General features: G+C 42.0%; 1 protein-coding gene across 1 annotated transcript in view; it reads left to right on the top strand.

Annotated features, from left to right (window-relative positions):
• Positions 1-19,929, top strand: part of SPEF2 (sperm flagellar 2) — a 127,702-nt gene that overhangs the window by 7,960 nt on the left and 99,813 nt on the right. The window contains exons 2-8 of the mRNA XM_008154824.3: positions 973-1,075; positions 3,604-3,856; positions 7,481-7,651; positions 9,562-9,702; positions 11,416-11,480; positions 16,026-16,212; positions 17,468-17,656. Coding sequence (XP_008153046.2) covers positions 973-1,075; positions 3,604-3,856; positions 7,481-7,651; positions 9,562-9,702; positions 11,416-11,480; positions 16,026-16,212; positions 17,468-17,656 — 1,109 coding nt within the window. The remainder of the gene's footprint in view (positions 1-972; positions 1,076-3,603; positions 3,857-7,480; positions 7,652-9,561; positions 9,703-11,415; positions 11,481-16,025; positions 16,213-17,467; positions 17,657-19,929) is intronic.

Below are 19,929 nucleotides of genomic sequence, written 5' to 3'. Positions count from 1 at the left end.
TCTGCAGGATTTTGAAATCATTTGAGAGATGATGGCAGTGTCCTATGATAATATAATTTATGTATCAATTTTATACATCATCCTTTACCCTATATCCTTTACTTCACAAGAAAAATATAAGTGACCCCAAACTAAGGACATTTTTAAAGAAAGCAAATTCTGTTTAACACTTTAATTTTCTTTTTCTGCATTTATCATTAGATGCCTCTTATCTAGCAGGCATTGTACTAAGCGATTCTCATTCATCATCTCTAATATTTAAAATACATCTCCAAGATAGGTGTAGCTATGTTCTGTATGTTCTAGAGATGAGAAACTCAGAAAGTGCACCCTTACTAAGGGGCAGAGCCAAGATTTCCACATCCATGTCTCTGGCTCCAAAGCTTGTTTTCCTCTGGGCTGTCTGCATCGTTACACAGGACAACTGGACCACAGTAACCTTTCATAGCACCGAGGAAAAGCTTGACTGTGTCCAGTTGGCTTCATTTGAGGAGGTGCAGATGATTTTGTAAAACTTCCATTGTAAAAAGGTTAAAATTGAGTCTTCATTATTGTTTTAGAAAGTTCTATTGCACCTCGCTTGGCCAGAATACTGTGCTATCACCACCCACAGGTTGTACTGATAACTAAGGAATTGCAGCGTGATTTTATAAAATACATTGAAGGTTTGTTTTTAAATATAAGGTGATGAATTCGACTGGTTGTGTTTTAATTTGATCAGAAGTTGTCTTTCCTTTCAAAATTTCATATGTCACCAAGTATACATATATGTTTATGCGGGAATTTTTAAAAGACATCTACCATTAAACTTCAATCTTTTTATTTGCTTATTAAGATAATATTTCTAGAATTAATTTTATGGAATTTTGAGTTCAAGTTAAATTATAGAGTTTCCCTTTATAAATACATAATTAAAATATATAGATTCTATGTGCAACATATTGACTTTTTAATCTCTATGCTTACACTCAGGCCCCAAGTCCTTTGCAAAGGCATTTTCCAGTGGCTATCTCATTGGAGAAGTTCTACACAAATTTGAACTCCAGGATGACTTTATGGAATTTTCACAAAGCAGGTTAGTCAGATTAGTTCTTACTTAAAAAGGGGTCAATTCCTTTGGCATCTGCATGGGTTTAGCCTCCAACAGTAACTTTCAAGAAATCATCAATCTCAGGATCCCCTTTAAAGCCTAAACCGAGCTAGAGCACCTTCGTGTGGGACTTGTCTCTTCCTCGTGCATCTGTAACGTGTGAGGTTGCAATTTCTCCACATCCTCATCGCTCGTTTATTGCCTGTCTTATCGTAGCCATCTGAGCGGCTTTGGGAAAACGTGTAACGACATGAATCCACCGTGACCGTGTCATACAGAGTCCTGTCACTGCCCCCAGGCCCTCCGAGCTGGCTGTGCATCTGGCCCACCTCAACCCTGGGCAGCCACTGATCCTGTTACTGTCTCCATATTTTTGCCCTTTCTAGAATGTCCTCCACCTGGAATCATATAGCATGTGGCCTTTTGAGATTGGCTCCTTTCACTTAGTACTGTGTACTTAGGGTCCACGGATAGCTTTCCATGGCTTGAAAGCCTATTTCTTCTCAGTGATGAAGAACAGTCCACTGTCTGTCTGTCACGCAGCTCATGTACCCATTCACCTGCAGACGGGCATCAGGGTTGTTCCCAAGTGTTGGCAGTTATGAATGAAGCCTCTGTAAGCACCCATAGACGGGGTTTTGTATGGACAGACATTTTCATTTTTTTTTTTTTTTTGAGTAGACACCAAGGAGCAAGATTGCTGGATTGTAAGGCTCTTTGCTTATTTTTACATATTTCTGAGGAGCTTTAAATCTGACCTCTCAGACGGCTGCTGTGTTTTACAGCTTTCACTGTTGCAAAGCTGCTGGGCTTCAAGGCCACCGTGGAGCGGGGAGGATGGGAATGGAAATAGGCCAGTTAAAATGACTAAAAGTGTTGGGCTCAGCACACAGAGCATCGGCCTGGGGACTGAAGGGCCCCGGGTTTGATTCCAGTCTAGGGCACGTATCTCAACTGCAGGCTCAATCCCCAGCCCTGGTTGGGCTGTGTGTGAAGGGTGTCTCTCTCACATCAATGTTTCTCTATCTGTCTCTCTCTCTCCCTTCCACTCTCTCTAAAAACAACAATGGAAAAATATCCTCAGGTGAGGATTAACACAAAAGAAAGAAATAAAATGACTAAAACCTCTCTGTTTACTGAGATTAGCTGTTGCTGCTGCTGTTGTTGTTTTTAAATAAATGCTGCTTGGATTGTTACAAGCCTTTAACTAATTTCTAGAATTATGAAAAAGTCGATGGCTAGGGCTCGTGCCAGGTTTAGGGCTTGGCAACTTGAGCACAGGGCAGCTTTCACACCTTGCCCCACCTTTGGATGGGTGTGTGTGCCCTGCTCATTATCACAGGTAACAGCCTGCTTTTCCCACCACAAAGGACTCTCTTTCCCACGGAGAGCCATCGCAATCCCGAAGATGGGGAGGAGACCTACTTCTCCTGACAAAGGAATACTCTCTCCATCTTTAGATTTTGGAACAGCCCACTTTTTTCCCCCAGGACAACCAGTCTTTTAAAGAAGGCAAGGGTCAGTAAATCCATGGATATGACCTTTGTACTAGTGTATTTGGTGGGGAGAGAATCCTTCTTTGTTAAAATCTGTTTTGGGGGCAGCTGTCTAGGGCCAGAGCTCATGTCTTGGGGATTTTTATCTAATATTTTTTAGTTGCTTTACTCTAAAATGTAAACAATAAAGTAAGTACATGTTGCTAATAACTAAGTTATTTGCCTTGGAAATTACTAAACCCTAACTCACCTAACTCTGAAAGAATTCTCGGTTTTAGAATACTTTTAGTCCATCTCGAAAGGTGGAAAATGAACAGGTTACTTAAAAGAGTGAAAAACAAAGAGGCACAGATACCCCTGAGGGGGCAGCTTCTACTTGCTCTGAAACATGTATTCCCTCACCGAGGGGCAAGGAGAAGAGGAGACAGGTAATCCCTTGGCAAATTAGAACTGTAAATAGGGAGGGAGAAGACTTTTCCCAGAATGCATTTCTTTTCCTTAGAGTCGTGACTTACATCACAGACTCTGTCTCCAGAGCAAAGATGCCCCAGTGGTTTCTCTGTGTTCAGAAACATCTGAGTTGATAGTGCGGTGTCCAGGGCTATTTTCAGGCTCTAGTAATAACAGCATTTGAAGAAATGGACGTTTAATCTGTCATTTTGACTTCTGAGTAGTGGTATTTTTCAAAACCATAGTTTCGTTCTTCCCTTAGAAGAAGGAATCTAGTCATCTGGTTTTGTATTGACTTCTTGTAACAATTCCAGCATCTGTTTTAGCAGGCAAGTGTATAAACTGAATGAGTTTTAATTTAGCCATTGAAGAGAAATACTAGTAAATGCATAAATTTCAGAACAATAGGAGAGCTCAATGCGTTTGCATGACTGAGTGGTTTTAGAGAGGAATGATATATTTAAAAGGACACAGCATAATTCAGACTATTGGACCATGATAGTATCTCTGATATTCGTTTTTAATCCAATGCCAGTGTCTAAACATGTAAAATATTTTAATGCCTAGTGTTTCGAGTGCCAAGCTGAATAATTTTTCTCGCTTGGAGCCAACCCTTCACCTGCTGGGTGTGCAGTTTGATCAGAAAGTGGCTAGCAACATTATCACAGAAAAGCCCGGGGCAGCCACGAAACTCTTGTACCAGTTGTACACGGCTCTCCAGAAAAAGAAGAAGAGTGGGCTGACTGGGGCGGAGATGCAAACCATGCAGCCCCTGAGCACCATGCGCCTCCAGAACATGAAAAGCGAGGCTTTCCGAGATGTAAGTACAGAAGGAAACGGGAGCTGATCGCCACAGGAGCTTGCCAGAGAGAATGGCAGTGCTGCTGCGTTCTCAGAGAAGCCCCAGCGGGTGTACGTGGCCCTCCAGCGGCCCTTACGTGATTGGCTTTAGTGGGGTTTTACTTTATATTAATAGTTTCAATGCATTTATCCATGTTTAATATCTCCCTCATGCTATCCACATTTCCAAGAGCTTATCAAATTCTGCTTGTTCCTAAGTCCCAGGGTTTTTAGGCCGACTCCTCTCTCTCTCATTGTAGCCATATCTGCTTATGAACCTACTGACATATCTCCTGAGCTTCAGGCTTTGTACTAGATGAGTCGCCCCTAAATTCCACTTTCACCGGGTTCTTCTTTTGCTTACAAACCTTCTGTTTTACATATATCCTGTCTCCCAATGTAGACTGGTATGCAACAGCTTTCACTAACTGTTCTCAGTCTGTCCTGTAAACATTACTTCCTCATCGTCCTCAGCATGAAGTCTCGCTTCTGCACTGCTTGGCAGCCTGTCCTGGCTTGTCTGTTTCTACTCCTTCCTTTCCGCGGCCACGCTGACTCTTCTCATCTCTCCTTGTCCCCAAACTTCTCTCCATCTCCTCCATCTCCTGGGCAGCCTTCCCAGGACACATGGGCTCTTCACGGGCACCTCCCTGGGGACAGGTAATTCTCCCTCTGGTGTTAACCTTCAGCTCCTGATACCGCTGCTGACTTCCAATATTTATTTGTCTTAGGACCTCATATGATTTTCAGTCCCTCACATTCAAGGGATATGCCTAGTACCATGCTTTCAACATTGCGACCACTCACTAAACTTGTTCTGATAACTTGATAGAACTTCCTGGGTGGCAATTACCTTGAGTTCCTGTGCTATTTCCTTATGGTCAGTGAAGTGCATTAATCTTTCCAGGTCTCTAGGATAATGGCGAGTGCTGCACTGATGCAATGCACTACATGGAAATGGAAGTAACTGAAATTTTTAGTTTAATTATGAAGCAGCAGTGACATAATAGATGTGAGGGACAGTTTTGCTTTCAGATATCTATGCTTAATGGACAGCCTTATGAGCCTGGTAACAGAATGAAGTCAGGACCCGTGGAGAGCTAGAAATTAGATCAGGCTTAAAGCGGAATCACAGGATTGCATCCTGCGTTCTTCACTTGCAAGCTGATTAACTTAGGGGCAGTCCCTAGAATGGTCTTAATTATCCCAACTGTAAAAACAATGATGGTTATCTCTACCTACCTCAGAGTTAGGCTTTTTTCTTTTTTGTAACTTCAAGAAGACAATACACAAGACATTGTAAAGTATAAAATAAGCAGCAGTAACAAATGCTACAGAGCTGGGTAGATGAGGCCAGATTAGAGACCATTGGGTTTCATGTTGGCCATGGGTGACCAGCCAATCATCCATTGAACACATGTTTGTTGGGCTCCTACTCTATGCCAGGCACTTGCACAATGAACCCTAATCCTCTTGGAGCTTACATTTTAGGGGGAGAAAAATGTTTCAGTTTAGTGGTTAGATTGCAGTGAGTTGAGGGATAAATTGGAGATGAGAAATAGGGGAGCATAGACTATTCTTTCAAGAAATTTGAAGGTGAAGGAGAAAAGGAAATAAGAGCAATAGCTGTGGGAGAGAAGCTCGAGGGAAGTGTGAGACTTTGTTTTATGGATATAGATACGGGGACAACCTGCTGGTTGAGGTAACGGAAATCAGTGGCAGGAGAGGCCTGGTGTGAGGATGAAGTGGAAGGAGAGCCTCTGGGAGGAAAGAGGAGGAATGAGGCAGTGGTTCCGTTGAAGGAGTAGCGATGGCACTCTTCAGTACCAGATGGAGGAAGACACGGTGTTTATTATGTAGTAATATTAAAAATCCACTGAATTTTAATGAGGTGCCAAGCCCTGTTCCAGGTGCAGTCTATATATTATCTTGCTTAATATTATTTCGCATCGGTCCTATGAGATAGGTATTTTTTCTCTTCCCACTTTGCAGATGGTGAAACTGAGATACGGAGGTTAGAAAACTTCCCAGCTTTACAGAGCAAGTAGCTAAAACTCAAACCTGAACGATCTGGCTGTAGGAGCCACACACTTAACAGTAGGCTCTCTGCGATCTCCGTGGGTACTTCCTGGGTTGGGGGGAAAGTAAGAGTGAAGTTGAAGACCTAGATATGTGTTGAAGCGGCGAGGTAGGATGATCCAGGACCTTACATTGTTGCTGTCCCTATGGAGATGGAGGCCAGGCCATTTTTCATAGAGAAAAGGGCAAAAGGTGTGGAGGAGCTTAAAGTCAGCTCAGAGGTCCTCAAACATTCTTCTGAGTAAGTGGCAGGATCCACTAAGGCCATATTAGGATGACAAATGTCATCTTTTTTTTTTCTTTTCAGTAAGTCTTCAGCTTCAAAGGAGATTACATCTAAATAGAAAAGTTTTAGTTAAATACATGGTCCATGTTTCTGTGTCCCACTTTACAATCATCTTTAAAAGTTTATTTTCTTATAATATTGCATTCTCCAGTGGCCTGGAAGTTTTAATGTTTCCTCACTTGTTACTAGAAAGAGAGAGGCTCAAGAAATAGAAAGAATCTGACTTATATTATCTCTTACTTAGATTGATATTGGTTTTATAAAATTACTTTTATAAAAATCTATTTCCAATAATTTAAATACCATTTATTAAAAAATTAACCTAGGACAAAAATTTACTATACAAGTATATATCAGATTATTTTGTAAGAAAGAATTCGAGTCATATTTTTGTATTCTCTCCTTACATCAATTAAGGATGTGAGTAATTAGAATGGGGCTTATAATTATTTTAGCAACCAACAATAGTATCTTAAAGAAATTTTATTTCAAAGACAAATTTTATGTGTGCTTATAACAGCGATATACTCTTTATTTTCTAATAATGGCATCTTTTGAAATGCTTTCTTCATTTAGAGGAGCTTAAAGTCAGCTCAGAGGTCCTCAAACATTCTTCTGAGTAAGTGGCAGGATCCACTGAGGCCATATTAGGATGACAAATGTCATCTTTTTTTTTCTTTTCAGTAAGTCTTCAGCTTCAAAGGAGATTACATCTAAATAGAAAAGTTTTAGTTAAATACATGGTCCATGTTTCTGTGTCCCACTTTACAATCATCTTTAAAAGTTTATTTTCTTATAATATTGCATTCTCCAGTGGCCTGGAAGTTTTAATGTTTCCTCACTTGTTACTAGAAAGAGAGAGGCTCAAGAAATAGAAAGAATCTGACTTATATTATCTCTTACTTAGATTGATATTGGTTTTATAAAATTACTTTTATAAAAATCTATTTCCAATAATTTAAATACCATTTATTAAAAAATTAACCTAGGACAAAAATTTACTATACAAGTATATATCAGATTATTTTGTAAGAAAGAATTCGAGTCATATTTTTGTATTCTCTCCTTACATCAATTAAGGATGTGAGTAATTAGAATGGGGCTTATAATTATTTTAGCAACCAACAATAGTATCTTAAAGAAATTTTATTTCAGAGACAAATTTTATGTGTGCTTATAACAGCGATATACTCTTTATTTTCTAATAATGGCATCTTTTGAAATGCTTTCTTCATTTAGAGACTTAGAAACCTGATACCACGTCAAACTGATTTCAATCTGATGCGGGTTACTCACAAGTTTCAAGAAAAATACGTACTTATGAAAGAAGATGTTGTCCGCATGCAATCTGAGAAACTTGAAAAATTCCAAAAACTCAAGGAACAACAAAGATGTTTTAATATCGAAAAGGTTCTATAGCACAATTTTTAACAAAAATTCACGAGTGCATAGTATACTGTGCGACTGATGCCTGACGTACACATTGCATAAGCATTAACGTAGCACAAGTCGCATGCTGCTGATGCACGACTCCTGCTCTGCCTGCTCTCACCTCTCTGTCCTTCACTTTCCCCTTCTCTCCATCTCCACTTCTGCTCACTGTCACCTCCACTCATGGCTAAGAGGCAAGCACTGCCATTCTCTGGAATGGCAGGACAGCTTGATCTCTTTATAAGATGCCTGGTAGAAATCAATGAATCAGATGCATTAGTGATGGGGTGGGGGGAGGGGCTTCTGGCTCCTCAGCGAAGGCTGTGGCCATTGTCACCACTGAGGGAGACAGAGTGGACGTTTCTTCTCTCCTCTCCCTCCTTTGCAACCCCTTGGTCTTCCTATCCTCCGCCATTTCTCTTGGTCTTCCTATCCTCCGCCATTTCTCTCTTCCTGGCAATGTGGCTTACTTCCCTTTCCAGCCCCCTAAACCTCTCGGCATCTTCCTGGCCCTTCGGGCTTTGACTGACTCCCTGTGCTTCTCCTGTTTCTCTGGAAGTCTTTTGTGATCTCCTCTGACATGATGGACCTGAGGGGACACGAGTGTGTGGAGTCATCACAGACTTTTCAGAGAATTGCAGGTGGCTGTGTGTATGGAATGTGTCAACTGCAGGCAAAAGAATTAGAGTTCTCATTGCACTGTAACTCACTTTATATGAATTCATATATTTAGAATGATAAGAAGTTGACATATCCCGAATGTAGCCAGCTCCTCAGGAGGAGGGAGGGAAAGATGAGAGACGAACTCTGAAAAAAGAGGTGGGCTTCCCTGGGCGTTTCATGGTGAGGAGACAGGCTGAGGCGGGTGCTGGGACTCTAGGTGGAACCAGCCTGCCCAGCCTTGATGTGCCGAGGCTCCTGCAGAAAGTCTCTGCAGAAAGTTGGGAAAAGCAAAGTATGATACCATTAGATATCCTGAAATAAATTGTTAAAATGATAAGAAGCAAATAGGACAAAACGGAGAGCCTATCTCTTCCTGGCTTTCTTAAGAAAAAAGAATAAAGATATTGCAGTTTAGTAACAATTCGCATTTTAGAAAAGGAACTGAGGAAAATTTAAGAATTATTTTTATTTCTGACTTGTTTCCTATTGACGTTTCTTATCTTTAGATGTAGGTACCAATGGTCTTATTCGTTTAACATATTGCTTTCATAGTAAAGTTATGATTAGTTTCACGTTACCCCCTAAATCATTTATTTGTAAAATATTTTACCTAATATGTTGTTTTTTTTAATTATGCCCTTCTGCTTATGTCTTCTTAAAATAATTATTGCCTACATGGAGAAGAGATGATTTCATAATCATTTTATATGACTGAGTGACATGACATGAATTCAGTATTTTATGAATTCCGTGTGTAAGTGTGACTGAGTTTGGGGGAAGTTTGTCATTTCTATTGAGTGCCCAGGAGTCCTCCTAGAGACCTTCTCCTAGACGGAGCTTCCTCTTCAGACCATCTTCAGACAGAGCTTTCTCTTCCCACTACCGGGCAGGTCACGAAGGTGGAACTGGGGAAGGAGCGTACTCTGCTTTGTGTTTGGGACACTTTACATTCCTTTTCGTATCCGCACCCAGAATGAAAATACACACATTTGATTGGCATAACTTGGGGACTCCAACACTGTGTTTTAATATCATACTTTCCAAACTAAGTCATGTTGACACCTGCTTTGTAACATTATATGGTTGTGACCCCCAGTCCGTTGGTTAGTTGATGAGTTCTGAAAACTTCAGTGGAGAAATTGTGTGTATGTGTTCCTATGAGTGTGTAACATCGCCTATTAGTCTGCTGAACTGAATGACTAAACTCATGTCTATGGGGTATTCAGCAACGCTTGAGCAGAAGACGACAAAATGAAATAATGGCCAAAATCCAAGCGGCTATCATACAGATTCCAAAACCGACATCAAATCGCACTCTGAAAGCAATTGAGGCCCAAAAGATGATGAAAAAGAAAAGAGAGGCTGAGGTAAGTGATAGTCCTTTAATATCGGGTTGTGTTTATCTTAATAAAGGAATGATCATTCCCTAAAACATACAGAGAGATTTCCCAAAACTGCTTACTTTCTTTACAAATTGTCTCTGGCACTGTCCCTTCTCATGAGAACGCTTCCACTGTACGCATGTTCGGTCCATTTTATAACGTTATTTGTTCAGAAGCAGAAAATGCAGCTCTGGGCCCGAGATGACAAACTCTGACTAAGTGATGGTACCTGAGTGAGTGCCTGTGCTGAGGGTTCTCTGATGGCTAACGAACTAGGCCAGAACGGGTGCTGTCAGAATGACTCCCGTGGGTGCCACAGGGGCCGGCTGAGGTGCACATACCATGCATGTGCTACTCCTACCTGCTGTGTTCACTCAGTTGCTCCTTGCCATGCTGCACTATTTTCCTATGAATCCTAGGAATGATCCTAGGATCCTTTGAGTGATTTGCTTGTTTTCAGTATATGTATTTAAGTTTAAGTTACCTACACAAATGAGTTTTGGCTAGTGATCCATGCCAAAGGATGCCATCTGATTCTGTTCCGTGGGGGAATAATAGTACATTTTGGTAGAAATTCCTGTAGTCCACTCTGCATATCACTACAATAATGACCCAAGAAAAAGATGAATAGCTGCCTTTATTGAGCATCTGCTATATGTCAAGCGATGGAAGCTATGGATTGGACACCTGGCACGATCTTTAACCCTTTGCACTCGCTTGCTTTTTTCTCAATTCCTTTATTCTAATGCTAACCGTGTCGAGTAACACTGGACATCCAAGTGCAAAAGGTTAATTTATACATAACTCTCTAGGTGGGCTCTTCTTCTGCCCATTTTGTAGATAAGGAAACTGAAACTCACAAAGCTGACGTGTTCTCCTCAAGCTCACAATGCTGGCAAAGCAGAGTTGACAGGTCTCTCTGGTTGTATTTATTTCAGTCTACATTTATTTTTTCTTAATTAAAAAAATCCTGTGTGTGGATTCTAAGAAATATTACCCACAGACATTTTCTTCTGACCCCATTTTAGTAAAGTACGTAATTCTTATATTTCCTAGAGTTGATTAAATTTTATTAATAAGAAGTGCAGTCGACAGAGGATGACCTAATAGAGAGCAAATTAATAGTGTAAATAAGGCTGCATGAGACAGCGATTTTTAAAGAAATACTTATATCCAAAAATGCGTATTCTCATTTATAAGAATTGCAGTAAAAAATCTCAACTATAATTTAATAAATGTTTTTAAACTTAAAAATAATTGTGTCCCAACTCTTACTAAATTCAGAGCTGAAATTGTGAACTAAATGATTCAGGTTAAGCAATTTTCATATTTTTTAGGTATATTTAGTCCAGAGTAGAAGTAACAGATAAGAATTTTAAAAATTTTCTGGAGTGTGGCTTTTCCTATCTCACTTCATAATTAGCTTGAGTTAGTGGTGCATGTTACCTTGTAAACATTTCAAAACAAAACAGAACAAACACTCCTGGCAACTGTGTTCATAGAGCAGTTTTTCTAGGATCTACATCGGTGTCCAGGTCCAACACACTCCATAACCTCTGCAAAACATCTGATGTGTGTAACGGGCCTGAATCCCTGGTTGTTATTATTATTATTTTTTTGAATTTGAATAAATAGGGTATGTGGCAATTTTCAATGATTTTTAGAGGCAGAAAACTGATAATGAATTTTTTTTTAAAGGATGTGGCCAATGAGATTATGGAGTTTGAAGCATTACTAAAAAAGGATCTCCAAGCAAAAGAAAGGTGGGATGTGAACTATTTTAATAATCACAAAGCTACGTTCTTTTTAACCTGTAGGTTTTGAATATTTTGGAAAAGTGTACCTGGAATAGCTGTTCCGAGACCTTTTCACTCTGTAGAAGCTTCATTATGACAGTACACGAAAGAATATAAATGACTTAAAGTTCAGATTAATGGTTCATTAACAACTTTTGTAAAGTTCAAGAGGGAAAATGGCTATTATAATGCGAAGTTCAATTATTTTTCTATTCTCTGTTTAACATTTCTTAAGCTAAAATTGTTTCAAGTTTAAATTTGTCACAGTAAAACCTTTATTAGACACTAGTTGGTCTCTTATGTGGCTTCCTGAGCATTTAACGCAGGGATTCAATAAAGAGCTGTTGAATCAGTTTGTAGACCAAATGTCACTAAGTCAGTTTGGTGAATTTATTGAAAAAGTGCCTGGTTAATGGGCTTCATTTGCCCAAAGATAAAGATATTCTGTTAGGGGTGGGGGTCATTGACTCACAGAAAAGAATCGATTAGGGACTACATATATAGGAGCAACTTGAGGTGTTTTTCTTTTTTTTTTTTTATGTAAACTATCAAACTCTCCTCAATTTATAGAATTTAAATTTATAGACTGAAATAAATCTTTGTCAAAGAAGAAAGACACAAATTATATATTTCAGTTCCATATTAATATTTCTGAGGGAAGGAAACAGAGTCAAATGAGAAGGAATAAGAAAAAGCTAGGAAAAAGTGGCGCGGAAGCAGGATAGTAAAGCCGGATAAATGCATGCAGTACTTTCCCTCCCCCCACCCCCCTGCAGAAACTCCCAATGCCCGGCTATGGCTCCCATTCCCATGTTCCAGTGCTGCCCCGACTCCATGAGAAAACACAATTCATGCCTGAACCCACCACATCCACCTGACTGGCCCATGAAACCACTGGACTTCTACCAACTCTTTCACTCACCTCACCAGCCACACTCTCTGGAGTGATAAACACATGGCATCCACCAGCACGACCATCTTGGAATATTTCGTTACTTTTTGGTGGATGGTATTCTCTGTGGCTCCAGGGCCAGCTCCTTTCCTAGAACACCACACAATTTAGCAACCAGAGGTGACACCAAGCAGCACCCTCCACTCCCTGCCCCAGCAGCCATTCCAATTGATTCGTGACCTTGCCATGTCCGTTAGATGATTCAAAGGTCATCCCTGTACAGTATGGCCGCAGACACGCACCCTGCTTCCTCTGGCCTTTGCTAGCTGGACCTGAGGCTCGGTCTCTCTACCAGTTAGCTTTAGAAACCACAAGACAAGAGTGGGCTGAAGTAGATGGATGTTTACTTCGTTCTCGTGTCTCAGAAAGCAGAATGTAAGCATCCAAGGTGTGTGTTGCAGCTCCAAGGTCCTCAAGGGCTGGGCTCCTCTTTTCCTTTTGCTCCCCTGTCCTCTTGTGGGGTTTGCATCCTCACGTCACATTCACAGATGGCTGCTGGAGCTCCGGCCACTTGGCCCTTGTTCCAGTATCAGGAAGGAAGACAGGCAAAAGTAGCTACCTCCAGTCTTAAATAGCTCCTTTTATGAGCCTTCCCCAAAGGCCCACATAACATTTCTGCTCACATCTTATTGGCTGGAATTCAGTCACGCTGTCATACGTAGCAGAATGGGAGGCTGGGAAATGTAGTTTTTGACTAAGGACATTGTTTTTGTGTTTTTTTTCTGAATAAAATTTGGGCTCTGTTTGGAGGAGAATAGGAGGGACATAGCAGTGTCTGTCACAAGTCTCTCTCTGGAGGAGCCTCCTCTTCATCTTACTAGAGATTTCCCACTGGGCACCATGAATATGACACCTTCCCTTCTCAGAAAGGCAGGACAGGGCCCGGGCAGCAAGAGTCCCTGGACCCGTCACCTCTCGCTGTGACCAGCTCATCAGAGACTGAACAAAGAGCATTTTCTCTGATGGCCCTAAAGTGAAAAACGTTGGGAAGCACTGGGCTAGAGCAAACTTTGAAAGAAAACCAAGGGCTCATGGTCCTTCGTAAGCCTCTTTTGCAATCGCTACTCTTTTGAGACATTCTGAATTCTTAGCTTAGACTCCAGCATGTTCTGGGCTCGGTGAGAAACTTCACACTAATTGGTGCCCGAAAGCACTGCAATCCTCCCCCAGCAGCTCCTGAGACAGCTCCTCGGGGATGTCACTCACAGTGCACCTTGTCCCCGTGTGGAAGAATAAAAGGTCTCAGTGGGAGCAACACGAGAGTTCCCATGGCTACTTTTCCTCACAGGTCCATCTGTATTTTTTAAGACAAAGAACAAATGTGATCTGCTCTTTGCTTCTGTAGCTGAGGTTGCTGGCTGCCGCAGCCTGACATTTGGACTCAGACATTTACCATAGGCTCTTCCTAACAAGCTGTTTTTAATATTTACAAATCTGGCCAAGTTTCCTAGTACTAGTAATTCACACATATCCTAACTCTATGGAAGCCTGGCAAGCAGATATAAAGAAAACATAATTATTGCCCTCAATAAATCCATATCTAGTAAAATGAATATTCATTCAAGGAAGTATCATGTAGCTTTGTTCAGACCTTTATTATAATAAGACAGAAGATGGATGGGTGGATGAGTGAACTGACTGATAAATAAAGGAGGAAAATTATATTTGTTATATTATTAGTAGCATAAATACAGTGTCAAAAGAGCCATTAACCCATACTCAGTCCAGGAAAAAATGTTTGAACAACACAGTTATGTAAAAATATGATACAAATTTTGATGAATGATCTAAAAATGTTATGTTACATAATTTTCATAAATACTTAATTGTACTAGATCTTGATATATAGATTGGGATAAACTTTGTCTTTAATATTATTGAGACTTTGACAGCTACTCAATTTCTGCTCAGCAACTCTCAGTGACAGAATAAACTGAAGGTTGAACCTCTGCTGATAAAATAACCAGAAATTTAGTGTGTGATTTTAAAAATTATATCACACACCTATTATGCTTCTTAGCATATCATTTGAAATTTAGCAAACATCAGCTACATGGCAGGCATACGAGGCCTAAGTACAGAGAGGAGTAAAATTGGGTATTTTTCTTATGTGCTCAGAGTTAAGCGGAGAGCAGCAAACTTAGAAATAATGAACTACAATATAATGTGATCTGTGCTATCAACATGCAGCTATTGCCTCATTGAACAAGGATTAGCTGTGCTTTTGCAAGAGGACCTTTCTCTGTATGAGAGTTGATGTACATTTAGTTCCTACACACAATGATAGTGTGTCCTATCTTTTAAGTAAAAGTATAAGTTATATTTTAAAACAAATACACTAATAATTTTTAATATTAAAAACCATAATTATTCCTAATATTAAAATTCATGATTTCTTGGCAAGCCATATTATGATATATCTTATACCATTGTCTTACATTGTTTATTGTTTATTTTATTTATTTATTTATTTTATAAGATGATGGCTTTGTTCTTTTTTTTAATATATTTTTATTGATTTCCGAGAGGAAGGGAGAGGGAGGGAGAGATAGAAACATCAATGATGAGAGAGAATCATTGACTGGCTGCCTCCTGCATGCCCCACACTGGGGATCGAGCCCATAACCCACGCATGTGCCCTTGGCTGGAATTAAACCTGGGACCCTTCAGTCCACAGGTTGACGCTCTACTCACTGAGCCAAACTGGCTAGGGCCATTGTTTATTTTTTAAAGAGGTATGAGGATGAGAATTGGTTATTTGATCCTTATAGACATAAAAATATATCTTCTCATGATAGCTTTTGAAAGAATCTAGCAAATCTCTCCTAAGCCACCATTTGAGTGTGTTTGCTTTGTGTTGGTAAAACGAGCTCTCACTGAGCCTTTAATTTTGGACACAAGGTAGGACAAATCCCCGAGGTAGGTCTCTTCATCTTGGGTCTTCAGGACTTGGGCGAGAAGCTAGGTCAGACCTGTGCCTGTGAGTGTGGCATGATGAGCAAGTCAACATTCAAAGGCCGAACTCAGCGCCTGCCCTCAGCAGCCCGGTGGTTGGGAGGTCATAGAGCAGCCTGCACGTGCATAGGTGAGAGAGCGTGGCAGTGGACAGAACCACCCTGGAAGTACTCTGTGTCCTGACTTAATATGCCTGTGACTCCCCTGACACTTGGGTTACCAATATTGTGCTACTGTTGACTCAAAGCAGGGGAAGCAAGAGGCCTAGAGCCAGGAGGAAGAAGAGGGAGAGAAATCCAGAGTGTCTGGGTAGAGTGAAGACCATGAGAAGTGAAAGAACAAGGAGTTGATGGGCCTAGAGAAAAGGCTACGCTAAGGACCCCACAGAGATCGAGTCCTGAAAAGGCGGGGGTGGGGGGAGGCAAAGCAGAATCTGTTGACCACACTGAAGTGTCACACTGAAGTTCCAGTATTCACTTTCATGCTTATAATGATAAATTAGCAGCGGGCTGCAAGAACCCTTCTGAGTTCTTCCTCCGTGGTCACAAGTAGTGGCCCGTGATGGTATTACGTTTTGAATCTAAAATAAAAACTATTGTCCTCAGTACACCCAAGGCTTCTTTAGATACAGCAGCCCAGACAACTGCCGATTTGTTGAGCACTTACTCGGACGACGACTACATTAAAAAAATCCAAAAGCGCCTCAAAGAAGACGCGTTTGCACGAGAGCAAAGGGAGAAAAGACGCCGGAGGCTGCTAATGGACCAGCTGATAGCCCACGAAGCACAGGAGGTTAGATATTTGGATGTTGGTTAAGTGATACTGTTGGAAATGTCACAAAATGCAGTCTTTTATATGCACATTACGTGTATCTTATGTATGTATCATCTGCCACTCTGCCTCAAATATCAATGGGACCTCCTCACATCATAACACCACTTTGTGCTAAAAGGTCATTTCTCACTTCAGATTCACATTTACCGACATTTTTGCATAATTCCCAGGTTCAAGTCGTGGCATTTGCCGCAGTATTGTTGTTATTTGCATCTTGATTCTGAAAAGATACGCAGTATTCCTCCCATAATCTCATAGTGGGAGAGATGGTGTGAAACTGTGTCATTAATGATGCCAGATTTTCTTCTTCAATAATTGGGTCACTGAGTGTGAAATGGGCAACTCCGATTCTTAGGTATTCTTTTGAATTTCCCCCCTTGAGGACTTGAATTACCTCACCCTTCCACATGATGTCTCTGTTTAGACAAGTGAGAGAGCTCGGAGGGGCTTTGGAGAGCACCTTCCACCTAAACCCCTCATTTTACTTGTCCGGAAAGAGACCCCGAAAATCCGACTTGCTTGCCTAGGACACACAGAGGTGCATTGGCCAGGGCCTGTGAGTCCCAGTTCCATGCTTTGCCCACTGTTCACTTACTGCTCCCCCCTTAACTCTCTGAAAGAGAACTGAGCGAATGCATCTGGTTTCTCTCCCAGATCGCAGCCGTTACAATTTTCTAGGGTAAGCTGTCGGTCATTTCGCCTCAGCCTCTTCTCCCGTCTTCCCGTTCTATCAGGTTTTTGCTTTTCCTCACTCAACAAGGGTTGCAATGTTCCCTCAGGGAACTCATCTGATCCGCCGTCTGCGGCCAGATAGAGCCTGCATTTGTTTTTATGACTAGCATTTACGCTGAGTACCTACCTGCAGCACACTTCCACATACCGAACATTGAGAATCAGATGCCTTGTTTATGAAACCTTGAAAACAATCACCTATTTTTTTTCCAAATTTTAAATGAGGCAATACATTATTTAAATAATAGGGCGCTATAAATCCGTAATGCTTCTTCTAGATACCAAAAGTGTGCAGCCTTTGTTGGAAATTTTTTTTATTTTTATGACTTGATGTTTGCCATGTTCAAATTTAAATCGAATGGCAGAAAGGGATGCAGATGAATGCTGTACCTTTTACACACTGTTCACATGCAGGGTTTTAGCCCAGTGGGAAACTAGGACATGACCTTGACAGTAATCGGCCCCCCAATGGTGTTCTCAGGAGGCCTACCGGGAGGAGCAGCTGATCAACCGGCTCATGCGGCAGTCCCAGCAGGAGCGCCGGATCGCCGTGCAGCTCATGCACGTTCGCCACGAAAAGGAAGTTTTATGGCAAAACAGAATCTTCCGGGAAAAACAATATGAGGAGAGACGCCTTAAAGATTTCCAGGACGCTCTCGATCGAGAAGGGGTAAACAATATCTCCCTTAAAAATCTTTCTCAGGTTACTTTTGCTTCTTTCTACCTATCAAGGTAAACAAAGCCGTAGGTATGTGGCTGCCCATCAGTGATCTCTCTAAATTATCTCCCCCTTTTTATTTTTGCACAACTACAGTGAAAACACATCCAGTATCCTCCCCTTTAGTCTTGATTCTACAGATATGACCGCTCTCCACAGTCCTATGTCTGCTGGACACTGACCTCCGTGTCCTCTTCAAGAGCGGAATTGTCTGGATCCGTGGTCGGCAAACCGCGCCTCGCGAGCCACATGCGGCTCTTTGGCCCCTTGAGTGTGGCTCTTCCACAAAATACCACGCCCCGGGCGAGTCTATTTTGAAGAAGTGGCGTTAGAAGAAGTTTAAGTTTAAAAAATTTGGCTCTCCAAAGAAATTTCCATCGTTGTCCTGTTGATATTTGGCTCTGTGGACTCATGAGTTTGCCGACCACTGGTCTGGATGATAGTTTCATTCCTCTTTTTCTGACGAGAGTGAAGCTGAACGGCTCGAGTGCCATTTGCTTACCTGGAGATGATGTGTTTAGCTCATCTGTCCAGGTGCCTGTCTGAAGAACATATTGGCCTCACAAGCCCAGTTAATGAGGTGCAGGACAGGGATGTGGTTCCAGCAGCACTGGTCTCCCTGGATGGGAAGTGCCCCCTCTCCTCACCTGGGATGGAACCGCCTGCGGAGGGCTGGGCCACTCGGGCCTGCTGCAGCCTCGGAGACAGGGATGTAACAATCGCCTCCCTCCCTCCAAGGAGTGCCTTTCCCAGCTAGCTGCTCCCTGAAGGCCCTCCCTCTGAGATGGCTCCTTTCACAGCTTGAACTTACCCCCTCCTCCATCAGCAGTGGCTAGTGCCTAAGGAGGAATGAAATAAAGAAGTGTTGAATTTTTCAAGGGAACACTATCCCCTTTCCTTTCCAGTAATATCCACTAACAACACAAAACATCATTTGCTTTCTACAGCCTGATCCTTCTCGTTTGTGAAGGCAAAGGAAGTTTTTAAAATTAGTTTTTAATTGTTCTTGTTCTTGTCGTTTTGCTGTTATTTACGGTGGGAGAATTCGATAAGTACCTTTCAGTTTATTAAAAATGTGAAATTTTTTTCATGCTGCTCACCAGCTGTTGGTAGTGCTTCATACTATGACTGTGAATGGGCTGGACTCGCGAGTTCATGGTCAATGCTGTTGAGCACAGCTGAGAACACGCCTGGCTTTCCCCCTGTTTCTCTGGCCGCCTGGCCTCTGCTCTTGTTGTAGGACAGTCTCCTGGAGTAGCAAAGCATTTCCGGGGTCCTTAAAGCTGAGTCCCGGGCCCCTCCTTCTCTCCTCTGTTGCTTCCGCAGCCAAGGGGTGTAATGACTGCAGCAGACATGGGACTCACGCCTCTATGTCTCCGGCCTCTGACGTGTGCATCCATATGTCCAGCCATGTTCCTGACATCTCTCTTCATATATCTCACACACACATCACACGCTAAAGTCAAATTTATGACCCATGTCTCTCAACTGGTCTTTTTTAAGGTTCCACATTCCGACAAATGACGTTGCCATTCATTCAGGTGCACAAGTCCAAAACCTCAAGCCCACTTGAAGTCTGGTTAACCCTCACTCCTCCATATCCAACACATCACGTAGTCCCACTGACTTCAGGGACTAAATCAAAACCTCTTCCGTTTGCCCATCTTCCTCCATGCCAACACCACCACCCCAGCTACTCCTGCTGCAAGGTCTGCTTCGTCTGTTTTTGGTGGCTCTGCATTGGCAACCACAGCGGGCGTGTGCACAATCAGAACGTTATTTAGGTCTTTCAAATCGACCTCAGCTAAACTCCAACAGCTCACCACTGCCCACAGAGGTGCACAGGGGCCAGGTCACGGGGTCAGGTCATCAGGGAAACGAGTCAGCCATCAGGCACAAGCCCCGTCTGTTGCCATTGAGACTCGGCTACGCCAGCCCACACGTTGCCATCAGCACACAGGTCTTTGAGGAGGCCATTCTGGCTTCTGTGGGCCCCTCGCAAGCTCCCTTCTGAGGCTTTGCTGCGACCCAGGAGCTGCAGGGGAGGGGGGTACTCCCTTTCTCTTTCTCCGTGTTCTCAACACCTTTCCCTCTGTCCCCTCTGAGTAATTCAGACTAACTGGCCTTTGGATGTAGCTTTTAAAGTGAGGAGGAGCCTCCATCAGTTCCATCTTTTCCATCTGCAGAAATTCCCTAATGCAGGGCTTAACAAGACTTCGGATAAC

The sequence above is a fragment of the Eptesicus fuscus genome, chromosome 4 (assembly GCF_027574615.1).
Source record: "Eptesicus fuscus isolate TK198812 chromosome 4, DD_ASM_mEF_20220401, whole genome shotgun sequence".
Lineage (NCBI taxonomy): Eukaryota > Metazoa > Chordata > Mammalia > Chiroptera > Vespertilionidae > Eptesicus > Eptesicus fuscus.
The sequence above is the reverse complement of the archived record's forward strand: the minus strand, read 5'-3'. Positions and strand labels throughout refer to the sequence as shown.